The sequence below is a fragment of the Rhizophagus irregularis genome, chromosome 25 (assembly GCF_026210795.1).
Source record: "Rhizophagus irregularis chromosome 25, complete sequence".
NCBI classification, from domain to species: Eukaryota; Fungi; Glomeromycota; class Glomeromycetes; order Glomerales; family Glomeraceae; genus Rhizophagus; species Rhizophagus irregularis.
In genome coordinates this window covers 367,387-395,278 of record NC_089453.1, presented here as the reverse complement: position 1 = coordinate 395,278, position 27,892 = coordinate 367,387, and the positions used below count along the sequence as shown (strand labels likewise).

Below are 27,892 nucleotides of genomic sequence, written 5' to 3'. Positions count from 1 at the left end.
TAACTCTCTCTGATATTTGGCTTCCAGGAACCCAGTTGATAAAATTTAGACCACGATTAAGATCACGTGTTTATTAAATGGTTTTTTTTTTTTCGCCAAATTCCCTGATATAGGGTAAAATAAAACGCCATACTACCATTATAGTCGCAATTCGAAGATCATTACCTCAATAGGCTAAATAGATTATTAGAGGAAAAAATAATTGATCAATATTACTCACATGATAACTTTAATATTATCGGCTCTGGAGGATCTGTTTATATCGCAAAATGGAAGAATACATTAACAAAATGTGCAATTAAAAAATTTGTCGATGACAAAGAGGTTCGTCATCGATGGCATTTTTGTTTTATTTATAAATTATTGATAAATTATTTCTTTAGATTTGTTTAACTTATATGGCCAATTCCCATGATAATATAATTCAATTTCGTGGAGTTATGAAATTAGAAGGTAGAATAACATATATATGGATATGTATCTATGTTTTATGTATTTTGTTAATGTGTTTTAATTTTCTTAGATGAAAAAAAATATTCGCTTGTTCTTGAATATGCGAACGGTGGAACACTAAGAGAACATTTAAGGAACAAAACTATAACTTTTAAGTGGGAGGACCAGTTAAGGTTTGCTAAGGAGCTTGCAAGTGCGGCTTTATGGTTACATGATTATAAGGAAATCATACACGGTGATCTTGTAAGTACATTCCTATTGTTTTAAAATTACATAGCGGAACTTCCTCTAATTATTAGATTTTTTTAGCACCCCGACAATATCTTAGTACACAGAGATACAATAAAATTAGCAGATTTTGGGCGTTCTTTTGAAAAAGGAAAGGATTGTACTACTACTAAAATATGGGGTGTAATACCTTACGTGGATTCTAAAATGCTTGAAATGCTTATCCAAAATGCCCCATGTGTTTTAACTGAGAAGTCTGATATATATAGCTTGGGAGTAATATTCTGGGAATTAACAAGTCGAAAATCACCTTTCAGTTTTAACAATCAGAAATGCGACTATTCGCTCATTAATATCATTAGTAAGGGTGCTAGAGAAGAACCGGTTAAAGACACAAATAATAAATTCGTCGTACTTTATGAAAGTGAGTGTAAGACAAAGTATAAAGTTATTTGATACTTTTCTGCAATATTTTTCACAATCTATTTTTACTTATTTTAATTAGAATGCTGGCAACACGAACCAAATAATAGACCGGATATCAGCGAGTAATTTCAGAACTTAATTTTATTAACCCTGAAAACGAGGATGTATCAGCTATTACTCTCAAAAAAAGCGAAAATGGAACAACGGAGGATCTATGTTTGCCAGATTAAATAAACCTTGTCCCATTTTTAGATTATTTATAGATTTTTTCATAATTATTACAACTTTTTCAATATTCCACTTGAATAGGGGGGTTATTTATTTTTGTCAAAATTTTTCACGAACATTTTATTTTTATAAACGAAAATAAAAAATAGATTTTTTATTGCGAAATATCAAAAATGTTATATGTCAAGTGACATTATTAACAAAAGGGAAGCGGTGATTTCAAATAAATGAGTTCTATGAGTTCTACACTCAATAGCCGAACTTTCTTAATTACATTTGCATTCACAATGGATTAATAGTGTTTACTGATTTTATAACTGGATAAGAAAGTGCGATGAATGGTACAAGAAATACAGTATAGGTGGTGAATAAATGCTAAGTGACAAAGTGAAATCGGTCATCAATCCATGTCGAAAAAAATATGGATGTCTGATGACACTTATCACACAAAATATATCCAGCTATGCGAACTATCTAACAAAATTTCTTTGGTTACGGATTAATCATTCCTTTTATTGAATATAGTGAAGAATAATCATCATCTCTAAATCACTAAAAATCATCCTTTGTACCTACCAATCGGTTATCAATTGATCTTAAATAAAGCGTACGATGCACTGTTACTGACGATTTCTTAATGAATAATATTAAAGCGTTCTGCAAATAAATGACAGAAGAGTTGTTTCGAATAAGGCACAAAGGATTTATAAATTGTTTAATGGTATTAGTGGAGATAGTAATTTGACAACGGCGGCATAAACATGATGCTTACGAAAAATTATCCGCAGCCATCGATCACGTGATACTGTGAAATTGCAGTCTTATGTATAAGTCATATGCATCATTGAGTTATTTGTACCACACATTGCAAAGCAGTATTAAAAAATTGTCTGCAAAAATTTAGCGTAACAAGCCATTAAATGCTGTGTATTGTCGTAATATTTATTAGAACATGCAATCAAATTTTTCATTATACAAATAATCCTGATTCAAATTCCAAAACTAACGAATACTACCGAACCGCTACCCATCATTAAGAATAATCCTGTTCCGGATGGTTGGATAGCATTACCGCCTTATGTATCGTTAATTCTATATTCGAATTCAGGAAAAACGTATTATCCTCCAGGTTCAGGCAATTGGAGGTTACATATCAAAAGATTTCAAGAAATTTAAAGAGAAAGAACGTACTCGAACTGTGTATGAACAAGCCTGGATACATAAAGACGAAACTGCGCTTTCCGCACGTAATTTTGGTACAAGAAAGATACATTTCACGCTTATAAAAGAGTAAAAGGAAAAAGGACGAGAAAAGTTCTCTTTAAAGATTTTTATGTACATTACGACCCTTTTATTTCGTATGAATATAGCTCCGATGACATAGAACAACGTCCTTATAAACGACAAGTTAATCATTTGTCACAAAACACTTCTATCTCGAAAAAGATCTGTCCATCGACCCAGTGTTCCGAAGACCGCCATGAAGAGGACTAATTTTCTTTTTTTCGTTTACATCCTTTTTGTAATAAAATATTTTACATCATTAAAACCTTAAACAATTTAGAATAGTGTAAATCATTCTACACCTTACAGTATTTACGTGTAGCACTCCTTTTGGAGCGAAAGAAAAATACAGGTTTTATTTTTTTAGAAACTGTCTAATTCGATTTATAACGCACGTATTTATAGTGGGGAGGTAAAGGAAAGAAAATAAGGAAAGTATGAGGTTATACTACGATTTAAGATGTGGATTTAGATCAATCAGCCGATCACCTGATCTGATTATATTTCTATTTTTAGGTTTCGGACTAGTCGGATTTTGGCCAGGGCTATTCATGTAATAGACTCTGGTTACCACTCTTTAGAAATAAATAAATATATTTTGGCCAGGGTTTCGGTTTCAGAAAATGGGGTTTGAAAACCAATACTGTCCGAAATCCGAAACCAAAACTCGTCCGAAACTAGGATACAAGTATCCAATATATATCAATATTTGGAAGTTTGTACCACATGGAAGGGTTTTGTTTGATTTATACAGTATATAAGGTTTTGTTAATGGCTAAATAATAAATTAATCCTTTAATAATAAGTTTACAATTTAGTAATACTTCTTACAATGATAATAGCATGATCTTGCATGACTGAAAAAATGTGAAATGATCATAATTACTATTGGCTATTTAATTAGGATTTTTAACACTGCTCATATTTATTATTTAGCATAAAAGGTATAAAAGGGACAATTTTGCTGAGTTTTGTTGCATTTTACTACACTGTTTAGAATTTTTTTTTTTTAAAGCTATTTCTAGACATAAACTAAATTATAAATTTAATAGTTTATTTTATATTTTCTTGTCACTTAATATTAAATAGCTTATAATGTACATACTGAATTATTCAATAATCTGTATACTGTTTGTTTTCTGTCAGCAAGTACAGCAAATCGTTGGGATTTCAAGAGCGTCCAATGAACTTATTTCGAGTCCCATTATGCTGACTGTTAATGAAAACAAAATAATACAACATAATGAGTTGCCAGAGGTGACAAACGAGGTCTCAGTATCGCTATGGCTCAATATTAAAATGCGTGATATTTCTTGGTCTTGTGTTTTTCACAAAGGTATAACCACTCGTTATGTCATTTATGAGTTTTTTGGAAGATGAAATTGATTTTATAGATTGTTGTTCTAAATCTTAAAATAAATATATATGCATTAAAGGTGGACAAGATTTAGTTCGTACGCCCTCTCTCTGGCTGACTCCAGCCAAATCAGCGCCGCATGTTCGTTTCTCGTTAAACGATAATTCAAATGCTGGAATTGATTCGGTCGGTAGCGGGCTTCTTTTGAACAAATGGTATCATTTAGCTTACACACTATCTGATCCAGAGAAGAGATCGGATTTTTATATAGATGGCAAATGGGTTGGATTTCAGAGCATCCAGCCGACGGAACAAATAGTATTTAACGATGCACCATTATACATCGGTAACGATACCTTCTATAATGGGATCACTGGACTGATTAGGTATGTTGTCATAATAAAGTTGACAGAATTATAGAATTAATGGCCACTTTTTATTATTATTAGTAATTTTCGTTATTTTAATTGGCGGTTATCTGCTGATGAAGTGATAAAAGATTTTTCGGTAAGATGCTTTCCTAGTTTTACGTTTGTGAGCTTTTTATTATTCAATTGAAGTCCTTTATTTCTTCAATTTTTAAATTTAGAATAATAGTTCGATCATATCACCTGGATCACCCATGCAGCCAATTACAACTACAACGTCTGATCCATCTACTCAACTTAAAACAGAAACTAATAATACTGCTATCATGGCTGGTATAGGCATAGGCGCGTCTCTTGTCACCATTCTTTTAGCTATTGCCGGATTATATATATTTAAATTATATAGGAAAAAACAACAGCATGGAAAATATGGACCCGAAGTTACGGAAGAATCTTCTGGACATGAAGTTATATCTACTGGAAAAGTTCGGAGCATAAAAAAAAATTAATATTTTGAGAAGAAGAAATTTATAACAGTTGTAAATTTTTCATTTACGTGTGGTCACGACATATTGTACATTAAAGATGTTATAAGTTTCAGTGTAAACTGAAAAAACGATATCTTAAAGCACGCACGCACGAAGTATATACTGTATTATACAGAACCAATTAGGTGAAATTGTGAAATTTTTTTCTGATTGACGCGATATGACAAATAACCAAATAAATTCCACATCATAAAATGGAACTTTAAATTATGATCTAGACCCTTTAAATACAGTGTATTAAAAAATTAAATGTTAAAAACAGGATTTGCAATTGTACCAATTTATTCAATTAAAATCGAGAATAAATAACCTTATGAATAAATATAACTCATTTTTAACATTAATTTTAAAACAAACATCGGTATCCGAAAAAAAACTTCATATCATAATATATTATTACTTATCTTTAAAATATTGGATACAAATAAATTTATGATCTAATGTTACCTCAAAATGCGAATTGTAATAAATTAACTTTGACAATATTCGGTTAGTAACAGAGAATTGATATATAGGTGTAAGGAAAATATAATTTCTTAGTAAAAATGAAACTAAGTTTAAACAACTGCCGAAGAAATTCACTTATATTATGCACCTAGAAAGGTATTTTGTCATTGATGTGATATAAATACAATAAAACAATAAGTTTATATTATACTTGTTTCGTGTAACCTAGATCATTGTTAGAATTAAATGTAAATATAATAATCCATAGGCGCAGTAATATCGGTTTAGAATGAACGCCTCATAGTCCGTTTCAGGAGGTCTTATTTGACTTTATTAGGCAGCAAATCTGTTATGTAACCGCGCGTGTCTACTTTTAGCATAAAAGAGTGCATTTGGTTAATAATTTATAAATAATTCTAATGAAAGCAAATCGAGAGCGTCTAATGAACTTATTCAGTCCCATTACACTGATTGGTAATGACAATAGAGTACTGATTTTCCAGAAGTGACAAACGAAGTTTCAATAACGCTACGACTTAATATTACGTTTCATGACCCCACGTTTGCTTGTGTTTTTCACAAAAGTATAACCACTATTTACGAGTTTCTTTGAAAAGTGAAATCGGTTGTAAATTTGTTTATAAACTCATACATGTTGTCAAAATATATTTTCTTTAAGGCGACCAAAATATAGTTCGTACGCCTTCACTCTGGCTGACACCGTCCAAAACAGCACCGCATCCCGCTTCCCGCTAAACGATTCTTATAATGAAGGAATTCATTCGGTCGGTAATGGGCTCCCCTTTAACCGATGGCATCACTTAGCTTACACGCTATATTCCGAAAAGAGACCGGATTTTTATATGGATGGCCAATGGGCCGGATTTCGGAGCATCCAGCGTTCCAGCCAACGAAGCAATTAGCATTCAACGTTGCAACTTGTATAATGGGCTCAATGGCCAGATTAGGTATGGTTTGACATAATAATGAAGTTATAAAAGTATTAAATGGTCACTTCCATTATTATTAGCTATTTTAACTGGCGTTTATCTGCTGATGAGGTTGCGATATGATTACATAATTTCATGTTTATGAGCTTCTCTTATTCAATTTACATTCTTTACCTTCTTTCAATAACTTGAATTTAGAACGACAGTTCAATTACATCTGTTAAATCTACTACACCAACTAATAATATTCCTATCATGGCTGACATAGTTGTAGGTGCTTCTCTTTGCAGTATTCTTATCGGATTTTATATCTTTAAATCATATAAGAAAAAGCAACAGAATAGAGATTATAGACCTGAAGTTACAGAAGAATCTCCTGGACATGAAGTTACTCTAAATAAAATTTAAATTCCACTGTAATCTTGACGTTGCTACCTGAATGAAAAAAAGTGATATCCTAAAGCATATATGTCTTACTAACAAATATTTAATATATTAAAATTGTAAGCAACTTTTTATAGAGAAAATCTATGTTATTCGAAGTAAAAATATAATAATTTATAATTTACTATATAGGTACATATTCAGTGTCTCGCTAACTCGCGAAATTAAATTATCATTTTATCTATTGAAATAATTTTTTTTTAAAGTTACATTTCAATTTCGAACTAAAGCATTTCTCTTTATTAATTAGTTTTTCCGCATTGCATTTTTAAATATCGTCAGTGGTTTCTATCAGACAATTCATGGTCGGTATACTAAAATACCCGTAGCATCATTGATTTCTAATAATTTCAATTAGAAATTTAAGAATCTATTGTTAAATCAAAAAATATAGCAAGGAAATTTTTTGTAGGCGCGGCTGAGTGTGTTTCACAAACTTTTATTAGAATTCAAATCTTCTATTGAAGCGGTACTACAATAATAATAATAATAATCGTTAGAATGAACTAGTCAATTTTAGAGATCTTGTTGGATTTGTACAGATTTTGAAACACCCCTAAATGTAAACATCACGTGTTTATTTACTTTTATTATTTTAACATAAAAGGAGATGCCACACTGGTTAGGATTTTAAGCTAATTTAAATGCATAAACTGAATTATTTAATAATAGGTATACTGTTTGTTTTTTCTCAAAAAATACAGCAAGTTGCTGGGATTTCAAGAGCGTCCAATGAGCTTATTTCGAGTCCCATTATGTTGACTGCTAATGACAGTAAGATAGTACAACATAATGAGTTGCCGGAGGTGACAAATGAGGTCTCGATAACGCTACGACTTAATATTATAAGTCATGATACCAAGTGGGCTTGTGTTTTTCACAAAGGTATAGCTAGTGGCTTACACGCTTACTATTGTACTTAGTACAATTTTGCATAAAAATGAAAATTGATTTGTCGTTAAATTTTATATCGAAGTCTCAAAAAAAAATTAAATGTACATTTAAGGCGGAAAAATTCTGGTTCGTACGCCCTCGCTCTGGTTGTCACCGACCAAATCAGTACCACGCGCTCGCTTCTCGTCAAGCTACAATTTGAATGTAGGAATTGAAGATATAGGTAACGGGCTCCTTCTAAACAAGTGGTATCATTTAGCTTACACGCTGTCCGATTCCGAAAAGAGATTGGATTTCTACTTAGATGGCGAATGGGCTGGTTTTCATAGTATCCAACCGATGGAACAAGTCATATTCAACGCTGGACCGTTATATATAGGAAATGATTTATACACCGGGATTACTGGCCAGATTAGGTATTAAATGGTCACTTTTATTATTGACAGAATTTCAAAGTATATATTAATCATTTACTTTTATTACAAATAGTAATTTTCGTTATTTTAACTGGCGCTTATCTGCTGATGAAGTGACAAGTGATTATTTGGTAAGATATAGCTCCACATTTATGTGCTTCTTTTTTTATCCAAACTAATAAAATTTATTTTCTTTTACCAATTTAAATTCAGAATAAAACCATTTCGATTCCTGTATCGTCTGTACCACCTGTAACACCTGTATCATCTGTTCCCCCTACATCATCGATTACATCATCCGATCAATCAAATACTAAGGATACTAAATCTAATCCTGTTGCTATCATAGTTGGTGTAGGCATAGGTGCTTCCCTTGGTAGTATTCTTATATTTGTTACAGGATTTTATTTAATTAGATCATATAAGAAAAGACAGAAACAGAATAGAGCTTATGATAGAACTTCTGATCACCAAGTTATATCTAGTGGAAAATAATAATTTTTTAGGAGGAGACTTTTGACATTAACGCATGGATCGTTAAAGAGGCATTCATTTTCTACCTCTTAGAAATATATTTTTAATCCTTCCCTTCGGTGTATAAAATAATATTTTAAGTTTCAATGTAATCTCAATTCCATAAATACATTGTCGTAAAATTGATATCTTAAAAGTGTATATGCACTTAAAATTTAGGTAAACTAAAGAATTCTTGTTAAATAAATTAAAATAAACATCAAAATTTGTAAATTATTATAGAGAAACCAAAACAGTTAATATAAAGAAGATTTTATAATTCTTTCTCGTATCATTTGCACTATTTGTTATCTTTACTATATAATTCTGTAAGAATTTAATAGCATTAGTATAGCTTGTTATGCTTTTGCTAGAATTATAAACCAAAGAAGGGACTATAATGTTCATAATAATTACTTTAATAATCGATTTTACCGTCTGTATTTCCGTCTAAATTTCGATCTCATCATGATGCAAATAAAAATCGTACATTCTGAACTGTCAGTAAAATTTATGGCTTAATATTCAAAGTTATTACACCCGTATTTTTCACAATATAGTAGCTATATAATTTCAAGAATGAGGTTCAATGCGTAAAGTCAAGATTGTTTGCAATTACCGATAGTTTCGCCTTTCTTAAGGGATTGACATGATATATAACGTTAAATCAATAGCTCACACATTTATATCTAATAGACGAATAATTGGCCAGGTCCTAGAGCATAGGGATGATAATGAGTCTTCAAGCAGGGTATTAGATGTCCTTTATTTATTATAAATAATTTAAGTTAGAACAATTCCGATATCACCCTATAATTAATCAAATATAATAACTACTAAATCTAATGGCATCTTTTCATAGATGAAATATTATTTATTAATAATATTAAGAATTATATTACTAAAAATATTTTTGTGGATTTGGTTTGTAAGAATCGTCCTTGACAAAGTTTTTTTTTTGGTATAAATACATAACGATAATAAGGTTATGTAACATTAATCATCTTTTGCTGGAAATGGAAGTTCAAAATTACGACTATCAGTATGCTCGATACAGTTAATATCACAAGCAAAGATCACCGATCTTTAATATTTGATATAATTAGTTTATAGATTATCTGATATCAGTACCGTTTCACAGTTCCAATACATTACATCACTCGAAAGAACACAACAGCTTATCATTAAAGAAAATAATATTTACAAACTTTTATTTTTTTATTTTAAAGAAAATATAATAAAAATTGATATTTCATTTCTCAATTAAAAATGATTTACAAAATAGAAAGTAATTCTCAAAACTAAATTACTACAAGATTAACAACTCAAATATTAAAACTTATAGTTATTGTATATATAAATAGATACTCATTTTTTTTTGAAATTTTTTAAGAATTTGAAATTTTGAGACTTATAATTATAATTCCATTGGAGGCCATTGAAGATATCCCAATTCTTACTATTGTTTTCAAAAAAAAATTCACATTAGCATTTTTTTTAAACACCCTACATTAATAATTTTTTTAAAATAAAAAATAACCTTGTCTCGCTTTGGTTGATAATCATCTAAACTTTCCAAGATTTTTCCGATTATTTTGTTACATCTTTTAATATGTCCATCTGAAGCTCCAAATAAATTTCTTGCAATATCAATATAATTCATAACGAGGAAGTAGTTGCGGGAAAGAAAGTGGAAAAGCAATCGACACTATTAAAAAGTATTATCTTATTTAGAGATAATGTTTTAAATTTAATCAAGTTTAAAAATCTTGTCTGTATTTAAATGATTTATTGTGGTACTTAGTGGACTATTTTGGTGTATACTACTCATCGGTACATCACTCGTACGCCAAAGCCAGATCGAAAAAGCTGGTCTTTTTGCTCATCGTTTCTTACTATCATTAAGTCACCAACTTTAGACTTGGTACCGAAATTCATTTGCCTTATATTCGACTTTCGATGTATATCACCCGAAACTAATGGCGAAAGCTCAAACCCGAAACTAATGCCAAAAACCGAAATATATGCCAAAATCTCCCGAAATCCCAATATATGCCAAAACTTGTGACATATGCCAAAGTTATAAATGCTTTTAATGTTTAGGATTTCGGCATAGGTTTGAGATTTCGGCGTATTTTGGCATTAATTTCGGGTTTGGGATTTCGGAAATAAAACTTAATACCAAAACTGAGTTTCGGAATCCAAACATGTATACTTTCAGCACTCAACTCTACCGGGTTCTAAATTTAATTCACAAGAAATGGAAGGGGTCTTTAAACGTTTGTCAGTGAAATGATTGTCAGTGAAGTAATCGTTGGTGAATTAAATGCGCCCCATATCTAATAAGATTGGTATAGCCTAATCATCAATCTCCTTTCATTCTTGATGCCACAGTTAATAAATCTAAGAATTTCTTAAAGACAATGCCTAATAATGCTAATGTATTCATAGACTTTTTAAATTACATCGCCCATATTATTTGTAACACCTACATGTATCGTGAACAATATACTTCATTTAAAACGCATATATGTCAATTAGGTACTGATAAAAAAAGTTGAGTTATTTACTAAACAAAAGAATATCTTACATTTGGCAAAATGATTTTGTTAATATGATAAAGAATAGATTTGAAACTTGGTCTAAATCATACAATCTACAAGAGATTCTTGGACCCATTCCATATATCACTTATCAGTTTTTTTTCATTAATTTAAATATTGGTCAAAAAGATAATTCTTATAAACTGTATTTTGACTTGTAATTTAATAATCTTTTAACCTTTCCAGCTCTTATCTTGAAAACAATAGGATAATAAGATCATATTTAGGGTTCTTGAAAAGTCACTGTGATAATTTCTTCAACTTTCTTAGACAATTGGAAAAATTTTGATAATCTTTGAACTGTCCATTTTTTGGATTATCTGATTTAAAAGATAAGGTGTATTTTTTATTTTACTAAGAGAGAATAACTCTAGAGTTAATGCTAGTAATTTAACTTATTAGAGAATTTACTGAATTTGACAACTTTGGCAACTGTTTCAAATTTCTTAATTCAGGTATTTTAACTTTTTTCACTTGTTAATATAATTATTTTACTAATTTTGAAGAAGGAATTGGTTATTAATATGTATTTTCTTTTATTACTAGATAATATTTAAACACATTATTAATAATTTTTTTCTTTTATAAAATGGCTGTATTATGTAAAAACAGAGGGTATAATATCAGGAACAATAGTTATATAATATAAAATTACATATATAAAATTATATTATTTAAAATAATATTAATAAAATCACAAATATTTTCTTCTTTAAGTAATTGTTAAATACTCTTTACTATTAAAATTATATATTTTTAAATTATTACTAGTAATAAATAGTACAAAATCAAAAGAATTAAGTTGATTTAATTATTCAAATATTTTATTTTAAAAGGAATAGGAAATAATATTAATTTAAAGTTAAAATATATTTTATAAATTAGTTTAATAAAAATCAAAAAAAATTTAATATAAATAATAATTTAATTTAGATAAAATTGTTAAAAAATTTATTAAAAAAATCATGTATATATTAGTTTAAGAAAATAATAAATAAATTAAAATAATTGAATCAATTTTTAATTTTAATGTATAGAAAAAATAATATTTAATTATTTATAAAAAAATTAGATATTTAAATAATTAAATAAATTGTAATAAATATAGAAATTTAAATTTAAATTAATCTGCTAAAATTATTATATATATTTTTTTAAAGTCATTGAAGATTTACTTATATATAAATTGTAAATAAATAGTATTTAATAAGTTCTAAAATAATGGTTGTTGTTAATAATATTTACATATATATAGACATTAAACAATCTGGTATAATACTAATAAGAATTATTCAGCAGTTATGGTAAGTTTTTATTTATTATATTTACTAAAAATATTAAAGTTAAATTAAAAATAGGCTTTATATTAATAATTAATACTTATTATACATGGCTGCTAACTGTGATTAATAATATTTTTTCTTTTTCTTTATACAAACATTAGCATTTTAAAGAAAAACTTAAGATCCTTTAACTATCATTATACTGATTATACTGATCATGTACTGTATGTATAAATATTTTCTCATCTCGCACTTATCAGAAAAGCCGATGCCTTACCTTCACCTATTTTTTTTGGTTTGAGTAGTGTGTTGGGTAATTATCAGTTTAACGGATTATCTGTATTTATCCGTTTAATTTGTACCATCCTAACTAACCATATTTCCTATTCATAATAACTAAAACTTCTTTTTTTTAGAAATTTACGGATTATCCGTTACAGATAATCACATCAGCTAAAACAGATTCGGATTCAGATGACGGACACACTAGGTTTGAATAGCTGAAAGTATCTTTGATTTCTTGAATTCTCAAGGCAACTCCACTATTATTAGATCTTTTAATGTTTCAAATGTTTTAAGGGTAGTGTCAGATATTAAATCATGTAATAGAAATTATGTAATCAAAATTATTATATATGCACAGTACTTAAATGTTATTGGATGAAAGAAATATTACCGGCTAACAAAATTAATATTATGTCATTACCCTAATACTAATTTAATAAATACTATAAACGAATATTGTACTATTAAGGCAATTTAATACCACCCTCGCTACGATGTCTTCCATTCTCATCATATTCACCAATTTTTGATATATGTATACTTTCAAGTCTATTATTCCCAAATTCTATACCGCCGAATTTATTAAGAATAGGACCAGCGTTAAAGGGATATCTATTGGATTCCCCATGTTTGTCATTATTACTAGATGCTGAATGTTCATTTCTATGTCTAGTATTGATAAGAGTAACGTGCAACTAATTTATATAGGAAATTTTTGGAAGAATTAGCATAATTGTTACTACCGTAATTCACATAAATAAAATTAACAGGGGATGACTCACCTTTAATGGTCGATTTTCTTTCTTTAAATAACCTTCTGCCGCAAACTCTTCTATTAAATATTCTATAAAACATTGAATATTGTTCTTTGTTATCTTCTGTTTAGTAATATGAAGTCGAAAGAGAATATTTACCTCCTAACTTTTTAAGGGTACTATTTTGTCCTTCCGGTTCCTCAACTTTGGCGTACAAGACATGCGATTTTACTAAAATAATAAGGACACAAATAATTAATAATATTATAAAAAACTTCTAATAGAAACATTTTTACCACACCTATATCATTCTCCATTACTGCTAATCCAGATAATGTAGAAACTAAAGTTCGTGTTCCTATTATTCCATCAATTGTTTTTGATAAACTTTTAAGTAATCTCACTGCTCCTTCAATATCTTCTTTTCTATACAAATGTAAAGTTCCAATTGTAATATGTAACGTGTGAGAATTTATAAGTATAGATTTATCTACACCTTGAAGATTAAGTTCAAGAACATTTGATTTAAAATCTTCTACTTTGCGTTGAAGATGAGTATCGGTAAGTGGTATAGAAATAAAATGTGTTGGTGGTAATATAAAAATTGACTAAATTTAAGAAGGAAAAAAAGAGAGAGTTAAAATTTGTAATCAAAACAACAAAATTATATGAAATTAAAAGTTACATCTGATTCGATTATGTTTTTGATTTGTTTTTTAGCTCTCTCAATTCCTACTTTTGTGCCGCTAATAGCTATTATTTTTGAAAAATGTATGTTATTGGATGATTATATAAAATTACATCTCAAATATTGATATTATATACTTACTAACAAGATTACTAACAAGATTTTCATCTTTTGGAATTATAATATTGGTTTTAGTTTCGGCCATAATCTGTTTCACGGTACCCCCTCCCCTTCCTATAAAATTTCTTAAATTAAATTATTATAATAAAAATAGCTTATATAGAAAAATTTTATTAAGTACCAATAATGAGCCTATGTAAGGGTTGTGGAACATCAAGTCTATCTGTAAAGTATCCTTCATGTACTTCTTTCTTATTTATAACTGATTCTCTAATTGATTCAATATTTTCTTTCTTGTTATCTCCTATTTCTGTACTATTATTAGCATTTCCTGCATTATTATACTGATAAATATGATCAAGAGAGAATTAGGAATTAAAAATTTTAGTTATTGAAATATTTATACATATCTAAAATTGATTACCGATTCAATAATATCTTCAATTCGTTTTATAGCCATCCCAACCCCATCTTTTGTGCCTCTAATAGCTATTATTTATTAAATATATATATATTACGTTATTAAATGACTACATCTCAAATAATGATTGTATACTTACTGGCAAGATTTTCATATCTTTGAACTATAATTCTAGTATTAGTTTCGGTCATAATCTGTTTCACGGTATTCCCTCCCTTTCCTATAAAATTTCGTGATATGATAAACCCAATTGTCTCGTTTCAAGAAATATTATTTAAAATGTATCAAACTTACCAATGATTGCTCCATGGAAACGTCCTAGAATGTTAAATTTGTGTGTGATTTCCTCGTTATCTTTAATCGATTCTTTAATTGATTCACCATCATCTTTATTTTTATCTTCAATTTTCGTTTCATCAGATTTCTCATTTGCTGTTTTATATTGCTAAAGAATGTATTAAATATTTAATAAATATTTATACGTACATATTAAAATGTATATATTAAAAGTTTCTCACCGATTCAATAATATTTTCAATTCGTTTTCTAGCCATCTCAACCCCATCTTTTGCGCCGCTAATAACTATTATTTATTAAAAAACACATATATATATTACGTTATTAAATGATTATATAAAATTACATCTCGAATAATGATTGTATACTTACCGGCAAGTTTTTCATATCTTTGAACTATAATTTTAGTATTGGTCTCAGCCATAATCTGTTGCACGACACTTCCTCCCTTTCCTATAAAAATTCGTGAATTAAATTATTATAATAACCCGAATTTTTTTCTTCAATAAAAAAAAAAGAATAGTGAAAAAATTAAGATATCCAACTTACCAATAATTGGTCCATGTAAATGTGTTGGAACATAAAGTTTGAACGTGAAATCCTCATTATCTTTAATCGATTCTTTAATTGATTCATCATCATCCTTCTTTTTATCTTCAATTTTCGTATCATTAATAGATTTCTCATTTTCTGTATTATTATTATTTTGCTAGAAAACGTATCATTTTATCTTAAATATCTTATCAAAATATAATCATACAGATATATTATACAAATATATATTAGAAACTACTTACTTGAGCAATAGTATCTTCAATTCGTTTTTTAGCTATCTCAACTCTGTCTTTTGTACCGATAATAACTATGAATCCATTAAACAAATGAATTTAATTGTTCCCTTTTTTTGCAAAAAAAAAATGTTGATTGTTATGTACTTACCAACAGGACCATCATAATTAACAAATATTTTAGCTTTAGTTTCCTCTCTAAGTTGTTTTATATTATATCCTCCTCTTCCTATTAAAATCCATAATTTTATTAAAACAAAAAAAAAATCAAACGAAAGAATTAAAAAAAAAATCAAATTTACCAATAATTAATCCATAAAAACGCCGTGAAATATCAAGTTTAAGTGTTATTTCTTCTTCGTTAGCTGATTCAGCTTTATTATTATCATCTTTATTATGTGTGCGAACTAGCAAATAACATTTTATTATTAACAAACGGTCTACTTTCAATTAATATTAAAACGTTTACCATAAACATCTTTTTTTGAGGAAAAACTAGCAGGAAGTGAGGCGGTCGGAACACGAAAATTTCGTTTTCCAACGTGAACGAGAGTTATGCCTTTCATGCAATTTGAACTTTCAATTTGAGCCATTTTTATTTTATATAAAATTTTGATCTATCTATCGCAAATTTATTTTAAAATTTATTAACAAAAATGATAGCGCAGATCCAGTGATCATTGCCTTAATTGATAAAAATCACAAAACCATTGAAATATAATTTAGGATTTCTGGTCAAACTGAATTATTATTAATCCTACGTTAAACATCAAATTAGCTCTAATGCCGTAATTATTCAAATAATAGTTTATTTCAAATCAGATTTTTCCATACAAGTGCCTTCCGTTATAAGTTATAACGGCACTCTTCGTCCTTACACTCGTCACACGCTAATCCCTTTCTTACTACTATATGCAACATTAAAATAATTTGTTTTATTAAAATAGAATTATTTGTCGTAATTTTAAAATATATAACTGAGATTACTAACAAATTACACAAGTTTAAGAGAAATGTTTGATAGAGATTCAATTTCGTCAATTACAGTCTATCTGCTATTTTATTTTTAAATACGATTAAGCAAATTTTGCATTAATTGCATTAATTAGAAAAAAATTTTCAGTAATACAGTCAACGCTCATTATAGTGAAGCTCGTTATAATAGATTTGGCTTATAGTGAACTTTCATTATAGTTATAGTAAACTTACTAAATATTAGATAATTTCCAATTTATAAATCGGTATCAAAATCTTGAGGAAAATTTAAATCATATAATTGAATCACAACAAAATCTTGAGGAAAATTTAAGTCATATAATTAAATCACAACAAAATCTCAAAAACATTTCTTTTAACTTTGATAGCCTTCCTTTATATAATTCATTAAAGGATCTACTTCTTGGAGGTGGTACTTCATATGGACTTGATCACGAGTAGTTACATAAGCTTCATATTCGCCAGGACATTAATAAATTTTTTCTAATTGTTGTTATAATGAGATATCGAAGGATGGTATGTCGTTTAGTCGTTATACAATAATATGAGATGTCATTATAACGGGAGGCACTTGTATAACAATGCAGTATCACTCCTATTAGGATAAAATTTATGTGTAACGCGTTTTATCTAGAGTTCTCCCCTTTCCCATTTATAACAGCAGTAAAATTTCTCAAATTAATGATATTTTCAAATATTATTAAGCGATAAGTTACAATAAATTTAATATTTTAAATATTAATGATATTCATTGCAACACGTGTAAATAAAATAAAAAAAAAAGGTTAAAAAGTAGAAAAGATGAAAATTGCAGTCTATCATACTTGCTGTACGAGTTTAACTGCATGTGCTAATCGAATGAGCCCATTGATCGGAATTGTGTTTTAGTCTATATATTATGTCGATGCTTCAGCTTTGCCCAAATAATATACATACAAAATTAGAAAAATGTTGAAATTATCTATTAATCAATCTATCTTGACCAACTTCTTAACGCCTAGGTGGTGGTGTTGGAGTACTTGGACCACGTCTAGTCGATAATGGCCTGGAAACTGGACTAGGTGATCTCTGACGTCCCGAATAAGGAATATTTGTTCTTCCACTCCTTATAGGACTCATGGAACGTCGCCTATTTATTAAAATAATAAAGTTTGATCGTCATTTAAACAATCGTTTATTTAAGTTTTGTATAAAATAAAGCATACCTATAGATGCCAGTACGAGGAGATGAGGGTCTTAATGGAGGTGGTCCAATTAATGGATCAGGGTAACGAGAAGTTGCTAACGGTGAGCGAGCACGATAAGATGAAATTGGTGGATCCCTATGTAACATATAGCCCTTCATTACTCAATACTCCATTACCCTTTATTACCTAAACTGACAGGGTAAAATGTTATATATGCCATAAAAACAAATATCTTACCTAATACCCCTCTCATAACTTCCTCGACGTGGTGGTGGCGGTGGAGAGCCAACTCGACCTCTACCAGGATATAATGGGACATCAGGAGGAGGTAAAGCTCTTCTCTCATATCCATCTCGATCATATCCATCTCTTGGAGTTGTATAATAATTGCGATCATAATTATCTCTACCAATCCTATCATACTCTCTTTCAGGATAATTTCGATCATAAGGTCTATCTCTTTCTCTCTCATATGGTCTATCATAAGTACCACGATAATCTCTTCTGTATTCCATTTCAGGAGGATCTCTTCCATAACGATCATAAGGACGATCATATCCACCACGTTCAGGAAGAGCTGGAGGAGGATATCTTTCATCCCTAATGTATTTATCCCGGTTGTCTCTTGCACTATATGGCTCCCTAATATAACTGTCACTGGTTCGACGATCATCATATCTACCAGGTTTTCGAGAAACAAATTCACGCGCGTTGCTAAAGGATAGCAATTATTTAAGACATCAGAATTTCTCAAAGCTATGATACTGTGGTCGCAGTTTTCTCAATACTTGATGTAATAGCTAATTATAAACGCACTAATGTAGCCAAAACTTTTTTTTTTTTTTTTTCCTGATCCTTTGATAGAAGTTGCTAGCTCCTTCTGACCACGAAAGTTGCTTACCTAGTACACTCTCGTGCCCAATGACCGACTAGACCACATTTAAAACATGTATCGGTAGATTTTGTTTCTGCTCCTCTGTTGTTGTTGTTGCTATGGTGATGATTATTGTGATGGTGATGATGATGATGATTATGATATTTGAAAGTTCCGTTTCTTTCGCCATGAGCAAATTCTACACGAAGTTGAGATCCTTGAAATTCGGTTCCATTAAGAGAATCAATTGCTTCTTCACATATACGACGTTCTTCGTATTCCTTTTCATTTATTTTTTATGTTGCAGTTATATGTCAGTAGCAATTCTTTGTCAATGTAATGAGTAGAATCAACCTCCTTCCCGCCATAAGATATGCGTCCAAAGGATTTCACGTGACGAGAATAACAGCAAACAAGCACCATTTTCGTGTATACTTATACATATAATTTTTAATATTAATTATTAAGTAAATATATTATTAAAAAATCCTTTGGACGCATGAATCTCATGTTGGGTCTGCTGTAGATCTGCTTATTATTCGATAGTCAAAATATTTCTGATCACCACATTGAAACGCTTACAATGAATCCGTAGTTTCCTTTCAGTTCCATGTTAACTACGTTGCCATACTTGGAAAAACATTCCTTAATATCCTCTGGTCTGGCTCGTTCCGGTAGGTGACCGACATAAACTTTGACACCCGCACTTGGCATGATTGATCGTCTCTTTTTATCAATCGAGGTAATTGAGGTAATTGATTATGGAATCTCAAGAAAATCTATAAGCTGTGTATCATATGTATTTTGAAATTCCGGAAGGAAATATTATCATTTGTCAGAGAACTTTGTAATTTTAAAACGTCTTGGAATAATGATTTCGAGATGACTTGTACACCTTATATAATGTTAAGTATAAACTCTCATCGAAAAGAAAATGCCAAAACAAAGTGCAAATCTCCGATAAAATTGAAAATAAACATCAAAAAATTTTTTTTTTTCAAGAAAATTGAAACGGTTTTTTCTTGAAAAAATTTGCTTCAACATAACGTTATCGCGCTACTAGTTTCAAAAGTTTGAGCATGTCTTTGACTGGATCTCTGAATCGTACCTTTAAAGTGCGCTACTTTTTTTTATCCTTACCGTTTACTCTTTAGCTTTTTTGTATAGTTTGGTTAACCTGTATTGTTTCAGATTCTTTGACTTATCAATTGCTTTTTACTCAATATTCAAGTTAGATGAACTCTCAATAACAAATAGTAGTGTGCTGTCCAGATTAAATGAGACCACAAAAGAAAGCTCCTGAAGACCTTACACTTTTTTATCAGCCTTTTAAAGGGCTTTTCGTTAATAGCTTAACTAAGATCTATAATCCTGAAATTTCACTAGATTTCTAGATTACAGATAAAAAAAAGGGTTGAAAGCTTAGTAGTAGTTCAAAAAAAAAGGAACTTTAGTCCTTAAAAACAAAAACCGCTGAACAATCGACAATTTATATGTAACACCGCAATCAGAAATGGCAAAGTTAACCACGTGAACGATTGCACAGGCCCCCGCTCACAGATCTAACATGTGGATTGTAGATAGTTTTCAGCCAGAATTAAATGATGCCACCCCTGAAAAAAAGGACGTGAAGGGATAACGGCAGATCTACATAAACATATTGTTGATTTTTCCTTTTAAATAATGCCAGCCAGAATTAAATGATGCTACCCATGAAAAAGGATATACTGTAGCTTTTTTTTCGTTTTTTAAAACTAGTTTAATCAGTTTAATCAATTTAATCAATTCAATCAAAATTTAATCAACCTTTTTGGATCAATGTTTCATACAACTCGTATCCTTCTTTCGAGAACTTTGCAATATGGCTCTAATAAAACTTTTCTACCGTTTTCAAATATGGATGTATGCAACATTAATAATGTACAGAAAAGGTTTTCAGGACATAATAAATGGAGTAAAATTAGACATGTGAAGGGTGTAAAAGATCTTGAACGTGGAATTTTGTTTACAAAACTTTCGAAGGAAATTCAACTTGCGGTAAAACGTTGGTGTTTTGAGTATTTTTTTTTACATCAAACCATAACCTCATACATGAATGGTATTTTTCTTCATTAATACAATTGATTATTATTTTACTCGACGCGATAAGTGGGAGGTTCTGATCCCGGACAAAATGTTCGATTAGCTGCCGCATTGGCAAGTGCCAAAAAAGCACATATGCCTAAGGATAATATAGACAATTCAATTAAAAGGGTTTGTATATTTTATAAGTAAATAGTTCATACTTTTTATGATAAATTGTGTCAAGTTATCCGAATTATTTTAATAGGCATTAGGCCAAACAAAAGCCGATAGCATCGAGAGCATAACCTATGAAGGATATGGACCTGGTGGAATAGCATTTTTAATGTAATTTACAAAATTTTCCAAATTAAATTTTAGACAGAAGAAGGATTTTTGATACCTAATTTCTTAAATTTTTTATAATAGAGAAACCTTAACAGATAATAAAAATAGGACCGTTAAAGATTTAAAACATTTTTTTGCTAAAGCTGGGTACGAGGTGAATCAATTGAAAAACCATTGATTTGATTAGAAGAATATTTGATTAAAAAATAAAATTATTCTTAATTATTTAATTTGGTTTTAAAAACTTTTTTTCAGAGGATCAATGTCAGCCGTATCTTGGATGTTTAATAAAAGAGGTAACCTTACCAGATATAAGCCATCTGGAGTGTAATTTTATCTTACAATAATAATTTTACTTGTTTAAAAGGTAGTGTTCAGTTTAATCATGGATCAACGCAGGATACTCTTGATAAAATGATGGATAATGCAATAGAGATTAATGGAGTTGAAGATATTCAAGAATTAGATGATGATTCATTAGAGGTGATTATTTTTAATTTTTGAGGAATTTTTCTGCTTTGTCTGATCAACTCTCCCCTATTAGATCATATGCCCTTCACCATCTGTTAATGTGATATATGAAGAATTAACAACAAAGTACAATTATGAAGTCATTAGGATGAGTAGTGGATACATTCCTACATCAACCATTAAATTAAATGAAGATGATAAAGATTTGATGGAAAAGTTTACAAGATTTATGAATAATTTAAATGATCATGAGGATGTTATAAAAGTGCATAACAATGCCGAATGACACTTCTTAGAATGTTTAATCATTTTTTGAAATTAATTAGAAAATTAGCAAATGTTGCCTTGTGTATTTAATTGATAGTCCATGAATTTAAAATATTGTCTATAAGTGTTGAATATTACAAAATGTTTAGTACACTATAATTTTCAAGAATAAAACTATTTAAATTTATTTTCATTCTTTACGGACAACTTGTACTATATACACAATTTACAATTTACGTAATTTAAAGTGGAGTATATTTAGAGAATGTGCGATTAGAGAATGGCGATTAGAGTATGCGATTAGAAAATGTGTGATTAGAGAATGTGCGATTAGAGAATGTGCGATTAGAAAATGTGCGATTAGAAAAATGTGCGTTTAGAGAGTGTGTATTTAGGCAACATGTTTTTATAAGTAGACGAAAAGAATGGAAATAAATCACAACATGATTAAGATAACAAGATAAATATAAAAAAGATCCTTTTCATGAAATTTGATGTATACGCACCAATACCATACCTTGACTGACGCAGTGCTGGAGATTTTGGCGGTGGATTACATACTCATCTTTATCGAAGAGGTTAGGATGATCTTGCATATCTTTGACTCGAGCGTATTATTTAATCATTCGAACAGATCATGAAGAACTAAGAAATATCATTAAGTAAAGAACAGATCATGAAGAACTAAGAAATATCATAAAGTAAAGAACAGATCATTATGAACTAAGAGATCATTGAACTAAATTTTCAAGCGTGTAAGTGTTGGATTAACATCACTTAACCATTCGTTGAAGTAAAGAAATTTTCAAGCGTGTAAGCGTTGGATTACCATTCGTTGAAGTAAAGAACAGATCATGAAGAACTAAGAAATATCATTAAGTAAAGAACAGATCATGATGAACTAAGAAATATCATTAAGTAAAGAACAGATCATGATGAACTAAGAAATATCATTAAGTAAAGAACAGATCATGATGAACCAAGAACTAAATTTTCAAGCGTGTAAGTGTTGGATTAACATCACTTAACCATTCGTTGAAGTAAAGAAATTTTCAAGTGTGTAAGCGTTGGATTACCATTCGTTGAAGTAAAGAAATTTTCAAGCGTATAAGCGTTGGATTACATCACTTAATCATTCGGATTTGCAACATAACAGATCATGAAGAACTAAGAAATATCAGAACAGATCATGATGAACTAATAAATATCATGGAACTAAGTTTTCAAGCGTATAACATCACTGAAGTATTCGGGTTTGCAACATAACAGATTACGAAATATCATTAATTTTCAAGCGTATAAGCGTTGGATTACATCACTTAACCACTCGGGTTTGCAAATACAAGACACCCATCAGATCACAAAACATGTAAAAAATGTGTATATTTAAAATGAGTGATACGAACTTAAATATATAACGGTGAACTTATAGATGGAATTGATTGTAAATATGTTAATATGTTTTCAACATTTAACATTTGAACATTTTGTTTACAATTAATTTATTTTCAATTATAACCATTACATCATTCAACCGCTTAATTTATACAACAGATTAAAAAGAATCTTCCCTCAAAATGTTTTACGTAGTTATTTTTATTTATTTTGATTTTTCATTGGTTCATTTGTTTTTAATTATAGATTTGAATTCATAACCCCTAATTACTTAATAATTATAATATTATTTATTATAGATTTAAATCAATCATATTGCATAACTAACAAACACGTTTATATCTAAATAATGATATTATTAAAATCATATTGCATATAACTAACTACTAATTATGATAATTTATTTTTACTTTATGATAATTAGTTTATAATTTTAATTAATTTAATTAATGTTATGAATTTACTTATTATGGTATCACTATACGACAGTATACGTGCACCACTAAATTTATGGATTTACCTAAATTACTAAATTACTAAATTATGAAATTGTTGAAATTAAAAACTATTGAAACTAAATTACCGTATTAACTGGGAACTAATCAACTAAATTACTGGGAACTAATTGGGAACTAATCAACTAAAATTAACTGGGAACTAATCGAAATTAACTGGAAACTAAAATTAATTGGAGTTAAAATTAATTGGAGTTATAATTAATTGGAACTAAAATTAATTGGAATTATGAAAATTTTTTAAAAAAATAAAGTCATTTAAAATAAGTCATTTAAAATAAGTCATTTAAAAAAAGTCATTTAAAAAAAGTCATTTTAAAAAAAAAAACTAAACTAATTATGAATTTATATATAATTTCAATAAAATTTTTTATTTACAGTTATCATATGAAAATATTGAAAATATTTGAAAAATATTTTTTAAAAAAAATTTCACTAAACTTAATAAATAAATTTTTTTTTTAGCCTAAAAAAAAATTTCAAATTTTTCAAATTTTTCGAAATTTTCAAAAACTTTAAAAAAAATTATTTAAAATATTTTATTTTTATTTTAAAATATTTTAAAAAAAATTTAAAATTTCACATGATTCACGCGTTTTTCTTGCATTTAATATTACCTTTTTTTTACTAAACTACATTTTTTTTATTACTAAAAATTACAGTATTTTAAATTACAATATTTTAAATTATATTTTTTTTTCTCATTTATTTTATTCTTTTTTTTCATTATTATTTTTTTCATTTACCTTGTTATTTTCACACGAAAAATACGAAATATTCGAAAATTAATCAGAAACAAATCATTCAATTAAAAATAAAAAAATAAATTTTTGTTTATATTAAAGTAAATCACGTAATTTAATTTTTAACGTCAATGAATGGAAACATAAATAAGATTCAAAAATGTATTCATTGTATTATATATATATATATATATATGTATATATACTTTTTTTATTTTTTATTCATCCTCTTCGACATTTTTGATAGTTGATCTTTTTTTAATTTTAAAATTCTTTTTCCGAAACAAAAAAAAAAATTTTTTTTTTTTCATTTAAAATTTTTATATGTTAATAATGATACAACATAAATTAAAATAAATAAATTAAAATAAACACATGGGAAAATGGAAAATTATAACTGTATGAACTGTATGAAGTTATATGTACAGAATGCATAGTATGTATGTATTTATGTATCTATGTACAACCTGTACAATGTACACCAGTACAATACTTAAAATTTTTTTTTTTTTTTTAAAAAAAAAATCAATCAAATGTAAATCCCCACGCACAACACAATAATAAACCAAACATAAACATACAATTCATTTTTTTTTTTTTTTTTTATCATTCGTAATAAATAAATAAAAAAACCGTGCTCCCGTAAAAAAAAAAAAAAAAAAAAATTTAATAAATATAAGAATAATATAATAAATAATAAATATTTTTCTTTGAATGCATGCATCATACGTGCATTGCATGCATGCACATTTTTTTTTTACGGACGTCCCCTACCGTGAAAAATTTTATCAAAAAAGTAAACATTCATAACATGTTTACGTACATCTATTATTTTATGGTAACTGAAAAAAGGATGAAACAACAACAAAAAAAAAACCATTCAGAAAAAAAAAAATCTAATTTGGGTTTAATATCACGGCGCAGCGTTTTTCGATTTATGCAAGTGTTTTGCATTTTTACTTTTTGATAAAGAAAAAGGGAAGAAAGAAAAAACAAAAGACAATTAGATTAGTTACATATGATTATGATTACGAAAAAAAATCATCCCCTTAATTACTAAACTGTATGTAGCTTTTACATTTTGTCATGATTATTCAAAATGAAAAAAAAAAATTTTTTTTTTTTTCTTTAAAGGAAAAAAAAGCACCAACCATTTATTGATGTAATCTGTCAAACAAGTTTGACTTGTACTTAAAAAAAAAACGCCCCTCGGAAATTCATCTAACGCCACTTATCCAAAGAAATCATAATGTAATTTTATTCCGAACATTATTCAAAAAAAAAAAAAAAACCATTCCCGAATAAATTGTCATTATACTATTTTTTAACTCTTTTTTTGACTTTACCTTTGTTAATTGGACTATCAAAAAAAAAAAAAAAAAAATTAAAAAAAAAAATTAAAAAAAAAAAAATCTTTTATATCTCGCATATCTTTTATGCATATCAAAACTCAATCATTTGATTGTAGTCACTGATTAACTATTTATCAACTAATGCAATAATACAACTTTCATTACAAATTAGCTTAGTAAAATCTACGCAATAATTTTTTAACGCCTATATTTTTCCCCTCTTTTTTCCACAATGTCGATTTGCCAAAATACCAATTTTGGGTCAATGCAAATTTTAAATATGCATGCAGTAGATGAACACTTAAACAAGTTAAACATCAAACATAAAAAAATTAGGCGGGTAACGAATCCGAGAATGAGATACCGATACGACGATTTTGTGTTACTATTTATTGATGATGATGATAGAATGTAAGAAGGTTTTATTGATTGACTCATTGATTGTTGATGTTTGTGTGTGTGTATGTATTTTTTTTTTTGTGACCTAATATACAATATACAGTATGTAATCATTTTATTTAAAAATATACTAGTTCTTTTTTAATCTATTATATTACTGTTTATGCCAGGGGCCAACCATGGGGCTGCATTTTAATAAAATAATTTTAATTTCCCAATTACCTCTCCTTTGCCACGTTATATGTGATACATAACATTGATTAAACAAGTAAGGTATTTTTTTTTTTGAAAATAATACTTTTTACTAAAACGGATACTTTTTTACTAATAGATACTTTTACTAAAACAGAGAGGAGAAAACAAAAGAAAAATTTTGAATATACCTCTATTTGTATTTTTTTTTACAAAGAGTCAGCCTAGATGGTTTGATACAAATTGAGCATGCTTATACATAAAATAACAGGAAAAATTGTAATTAAATCAAGTTAAAATACAAGTTTTTAATTTTTCTTTCTTGCATTGAATATCAATTTCTTTAAATATTTTCTGCATTCAAAAATGCAACTGTATACAAAGATGTGCATATGAAATCCCGGGGCAAATAAATAAATATATATATATATATATAAATTTTCAATAAAACCTTATCAAGTATGCATTGAAAAAAAAAACATTACGCATAATAATTAATGTAACGTAATTTTATATTTGTATTACATTCATTTATATTTCCGATTACAACTCTAAAATACCTTTCTAAAAATTGAAACAGTTTGATATAAGAAATTGGGTATATAGAAATATGGAAAAGGATGAAATGGACATAAATGAAAAAAAAAAAACTTGATTGAAATCCGGAAATATTACAATCATTCGGATACAATATACGTAATGTATTGTTTATCATAATTGTATCTCTAAAAAGTGAATTTTTTTTTATATTTATGCAAAATTTTTAAATTAAGATCGACGATAAGTTTTACAAAGTTTACAAGGAGTTTTTTTGTTGGTTGATTTTCTGCATGATGTTTTAATAAGTATTTTTATGTTGTATGATAAAAATAATCCAAAAAAGTAAAGGAATAAAAAATGTATTTTTTGTTTTGAATTGTTTATAATAAATTTTTACGCAGAAGGAATTTTAATTCATTACAAAAAGAATATGTACGACCTACTTTGTTATCTTTGTAATCAACTTTGAAAAATACACACTAGTAATACCGTACAATCTCCACTTTTGTAATTTCCTATTCCGGTAGGAGAAATTGAAATATTACCAAATAACCAAATAACCAAATAACCAAAATAACCAAATAACAAAATAACCAAATTACCAAATTACTAAATTACTAATGACTAATGAATACTTGAGTTTGCCAAGATAAAGTTTATTATTTAATATAACTTGTGCAGAGATGCGACTCGCATTATTTATCTAAATAATTTTTGTTAGTCAATAATTTACATGACAAGGACTCGCATATTATT

At 28.2% G+C, this 27,892-nt stretch overlaps 7 protein-coding genes across 7 annotated transcripts; 5 read left to right on the top strand and 2 right to left on the bottom strand.

Annotated features, from left to right (window-relative positions):
* Window positions 1-77: 77 nt before the first annotated feature.
* On the top strand, window positions 78-1,603 carry OCT59_016552 (uncharacterized protein; the record flags this gene model as incomplete). The annotated part of the gene is made up of 6 exons (XM_025324060.2): window positions 78-80; window positions 145-324; window positions 384-453; window positions 524-696; window positions 763-1,105; window positions 1,187-1,603. 6 exons carry the CDS (start codon window positions 78-80, stop codon window positions 1,231-1,233), a joined length of 816 nt encoding a protein of 271 aa, XP_025188132.2. The 3' UTR covers window positions 1,234-1,603.
* Window positions 1,604-3,825: 2,222 nt separating this feature from the next.
* OCT59_016551 (uncharacterized protein) lies at window positions 3,826-4,853 on the top strand (the record flags this gene model as incomplete). The annotated part of the gene is made up of 4 exons (XM_066145774.1): window positions 3,826-3,955; window positions 4,056-4,362; window positions 4,426-4,483; window positions 4,566-4,853. 4 exons carry the CDS (start codon window positions 3,826-3,828, stop codon window positions 4,851-4,853), a joined length of 783 nt encoding a protein of 260 aa, XP_066003523.1.
* A 1,297-nt stretch (window positions 4,854-6,150) lies between these two features.
* Window positions 6,151-6,697, top strand: OCT59_016550 (uncharacterized protein; the record flags this gene model as incomplete). Its single annotated transcript, XM_066145773.1, has 2 exons — window positions 6,151-6,312; window positions 6,488-6,697. The coding sequence occupies 2 exons, from the start codon at window positions 6,151-6,153 to the stop codon at window positions 6,695-6,697; spliced, it is 372 nt and encodes a 123-aa protein (XP_066003522.1).
* A 791-nt stretch (window positions 6,698-7,488) lies between these two features.
* Window positions 7,489-8,709, top strand: OCT59_016549 (uncharacterized protein; the record flags this gene model as incomplete). Its single annotated transcript, XM_066145771.1, has 4 exons — window positions 7,489-7,618; window positions 7,740-8,043; window positions 8,117-8,174; window positions 8,257-8,709. The coding sequence occupies 4 exons, from the start codon at window positions 7,489-7,491 to the stop codon at window positions 8,536-8,538; spliced, it is 774 nt and encodes a 257-aa protein (XP_066003521.1). The 3' UTR covers window positions 8,539-8,709.
* Window positions 8,710-13,077: 4,368 nt separating this feature from the next.
* OCT59_016548 (uncharacterized protein) lies at window positions 13,078-16,398 on the bottom strand. Its single transcript, XM_025313107.2, has 17 exons — window positions 16,266-16,398; window positions 16,099-16,203; window positions 15,948-16,025; window positions 15,806-15,870; window positions 15,558-15,717; window positions 15,381-15,461; window positions 15,230-15,294; window positions 15,006-15,156; window positions 14,851-14,931; window positions 14,715-14,779; window positions 14,472-14,634; window positions 14,312-14,404; window positions 14,168-14,235; window positions 13,784-14,090; window positions 13,642-13,713; window positions 13,510-13,571; window positions 13,078-13,422 (listed from the first exon to the last, which is right to left on the bottom strand). Exons 1-17 carry the CDS (start codon window positions 16,387-16,389, stop codon window positions 13,192-13,194), a joined length of 1,971 nt encoding a protein of 656 aa, XP_025188136.1. The 5' UTR covers window positions 16,390-16,398; the 3' UTR covers window positions 13,078-13,191.
* A 183-nt stretch (window positions 16,399-16,581) lies between these two features.
* Window positions 16,582-20,495, bottom strand: OCT59_016547 (uncharacterized protein). Its single transcript, XM_025313108.2, has 6 exons — window positions 19,962-20,495; window positions 19,436-19,639; window positions 18,881-19,134; window positions 18,217-18,693; window positions 17,998-18,114; window positions 16,582-17,921 (listed from the first exon to the last, which is right to left on the bottom strand). The coding sequence occupies exons 2-6, from the start codon at window positions 19,565-19,567 to the stop codon at window positions 17,783-17,785; spliced, it is 1,119 nt and encodes a 372-aa protein (XP_025188137.1). The 5' UTR covers window positions 19,568-19,639; window positions 19,962-20,495; the 3' UTR covers window positions 16,582-17,782.
* Window positions 20,496-20,749: 254 nt separating this feature from the next.
* On the top strand, window positions 20,750-22,019 carry OCT59_016546 (uncharacterized protein; the record flags this gene model as incomplete). Its single annotated transcript, XM_025324061.1, has 7 exons — window positions 20,750-20,897; window positions 21,003-21,106; window positions 21,183-21,262; window positions 21,344-21,409; window positions 21,518-21,558; window positions 21,630-21,745; window positions 21,807-22,019. The coding sequence occupies 7 exons, from the start codon at window positions 20,750-20,752 to the stop codon at window positions 22,017-22,019; spliced, it is 768 nt and encodes a 255-aa protein (XP_025188138.1).
* Between the last annotated feature and the right edge of the window lie 5,873 nt (window positions 22,020-27,892).

Excerpts from the sequence above, each read along its gene's own strand:
- OCT59_016548 (XM_025313107.2), bottom strand. The coding sequence starts at position 16,389 with ATGGCTCAAATTGAAAGTTCAAATTGCATGAAAGGCATAACTCTCGTT. Across the intron at positions 14,780-14,850 it reads AAGATATGAAAATCTTGCCA|CTATTAGAGGCACAAAAGAT; the intron begins GTAAGTATACAA and ends AATAAATAATAG. Across the intron at positions 13,572-13,641 it reads TACCCTTAAAAAGTTAGGAG|AATATTTAATAGAAGAGTTT; the intron begins GTAAATATTCTC and ends AATGTTTTATAG.
- OCT59_016547 (XM_025313108.2), bottom strand. The coding sequence starts at position 19,567 with ATGCCAAGTGCGGGTGTCAAAGTTTATGTCGGTCACCTACCGGAACGA. Across the intron at positions 18,694-18,880 it reads TGGGCACGAGAGTGTACTAG|CAACGCGCGTGAATTTGTTT; the intron begins GTAAGCAACTTT and ends GCTATCCTTTAG. Across the intron at positions 18,115-18,216 it reads AGTTATGAGAGGGGTATTAG|GGATCCACCAATTTCATCTT; the intron begins GTAAGATATTTG and ends TATGTTACATAG.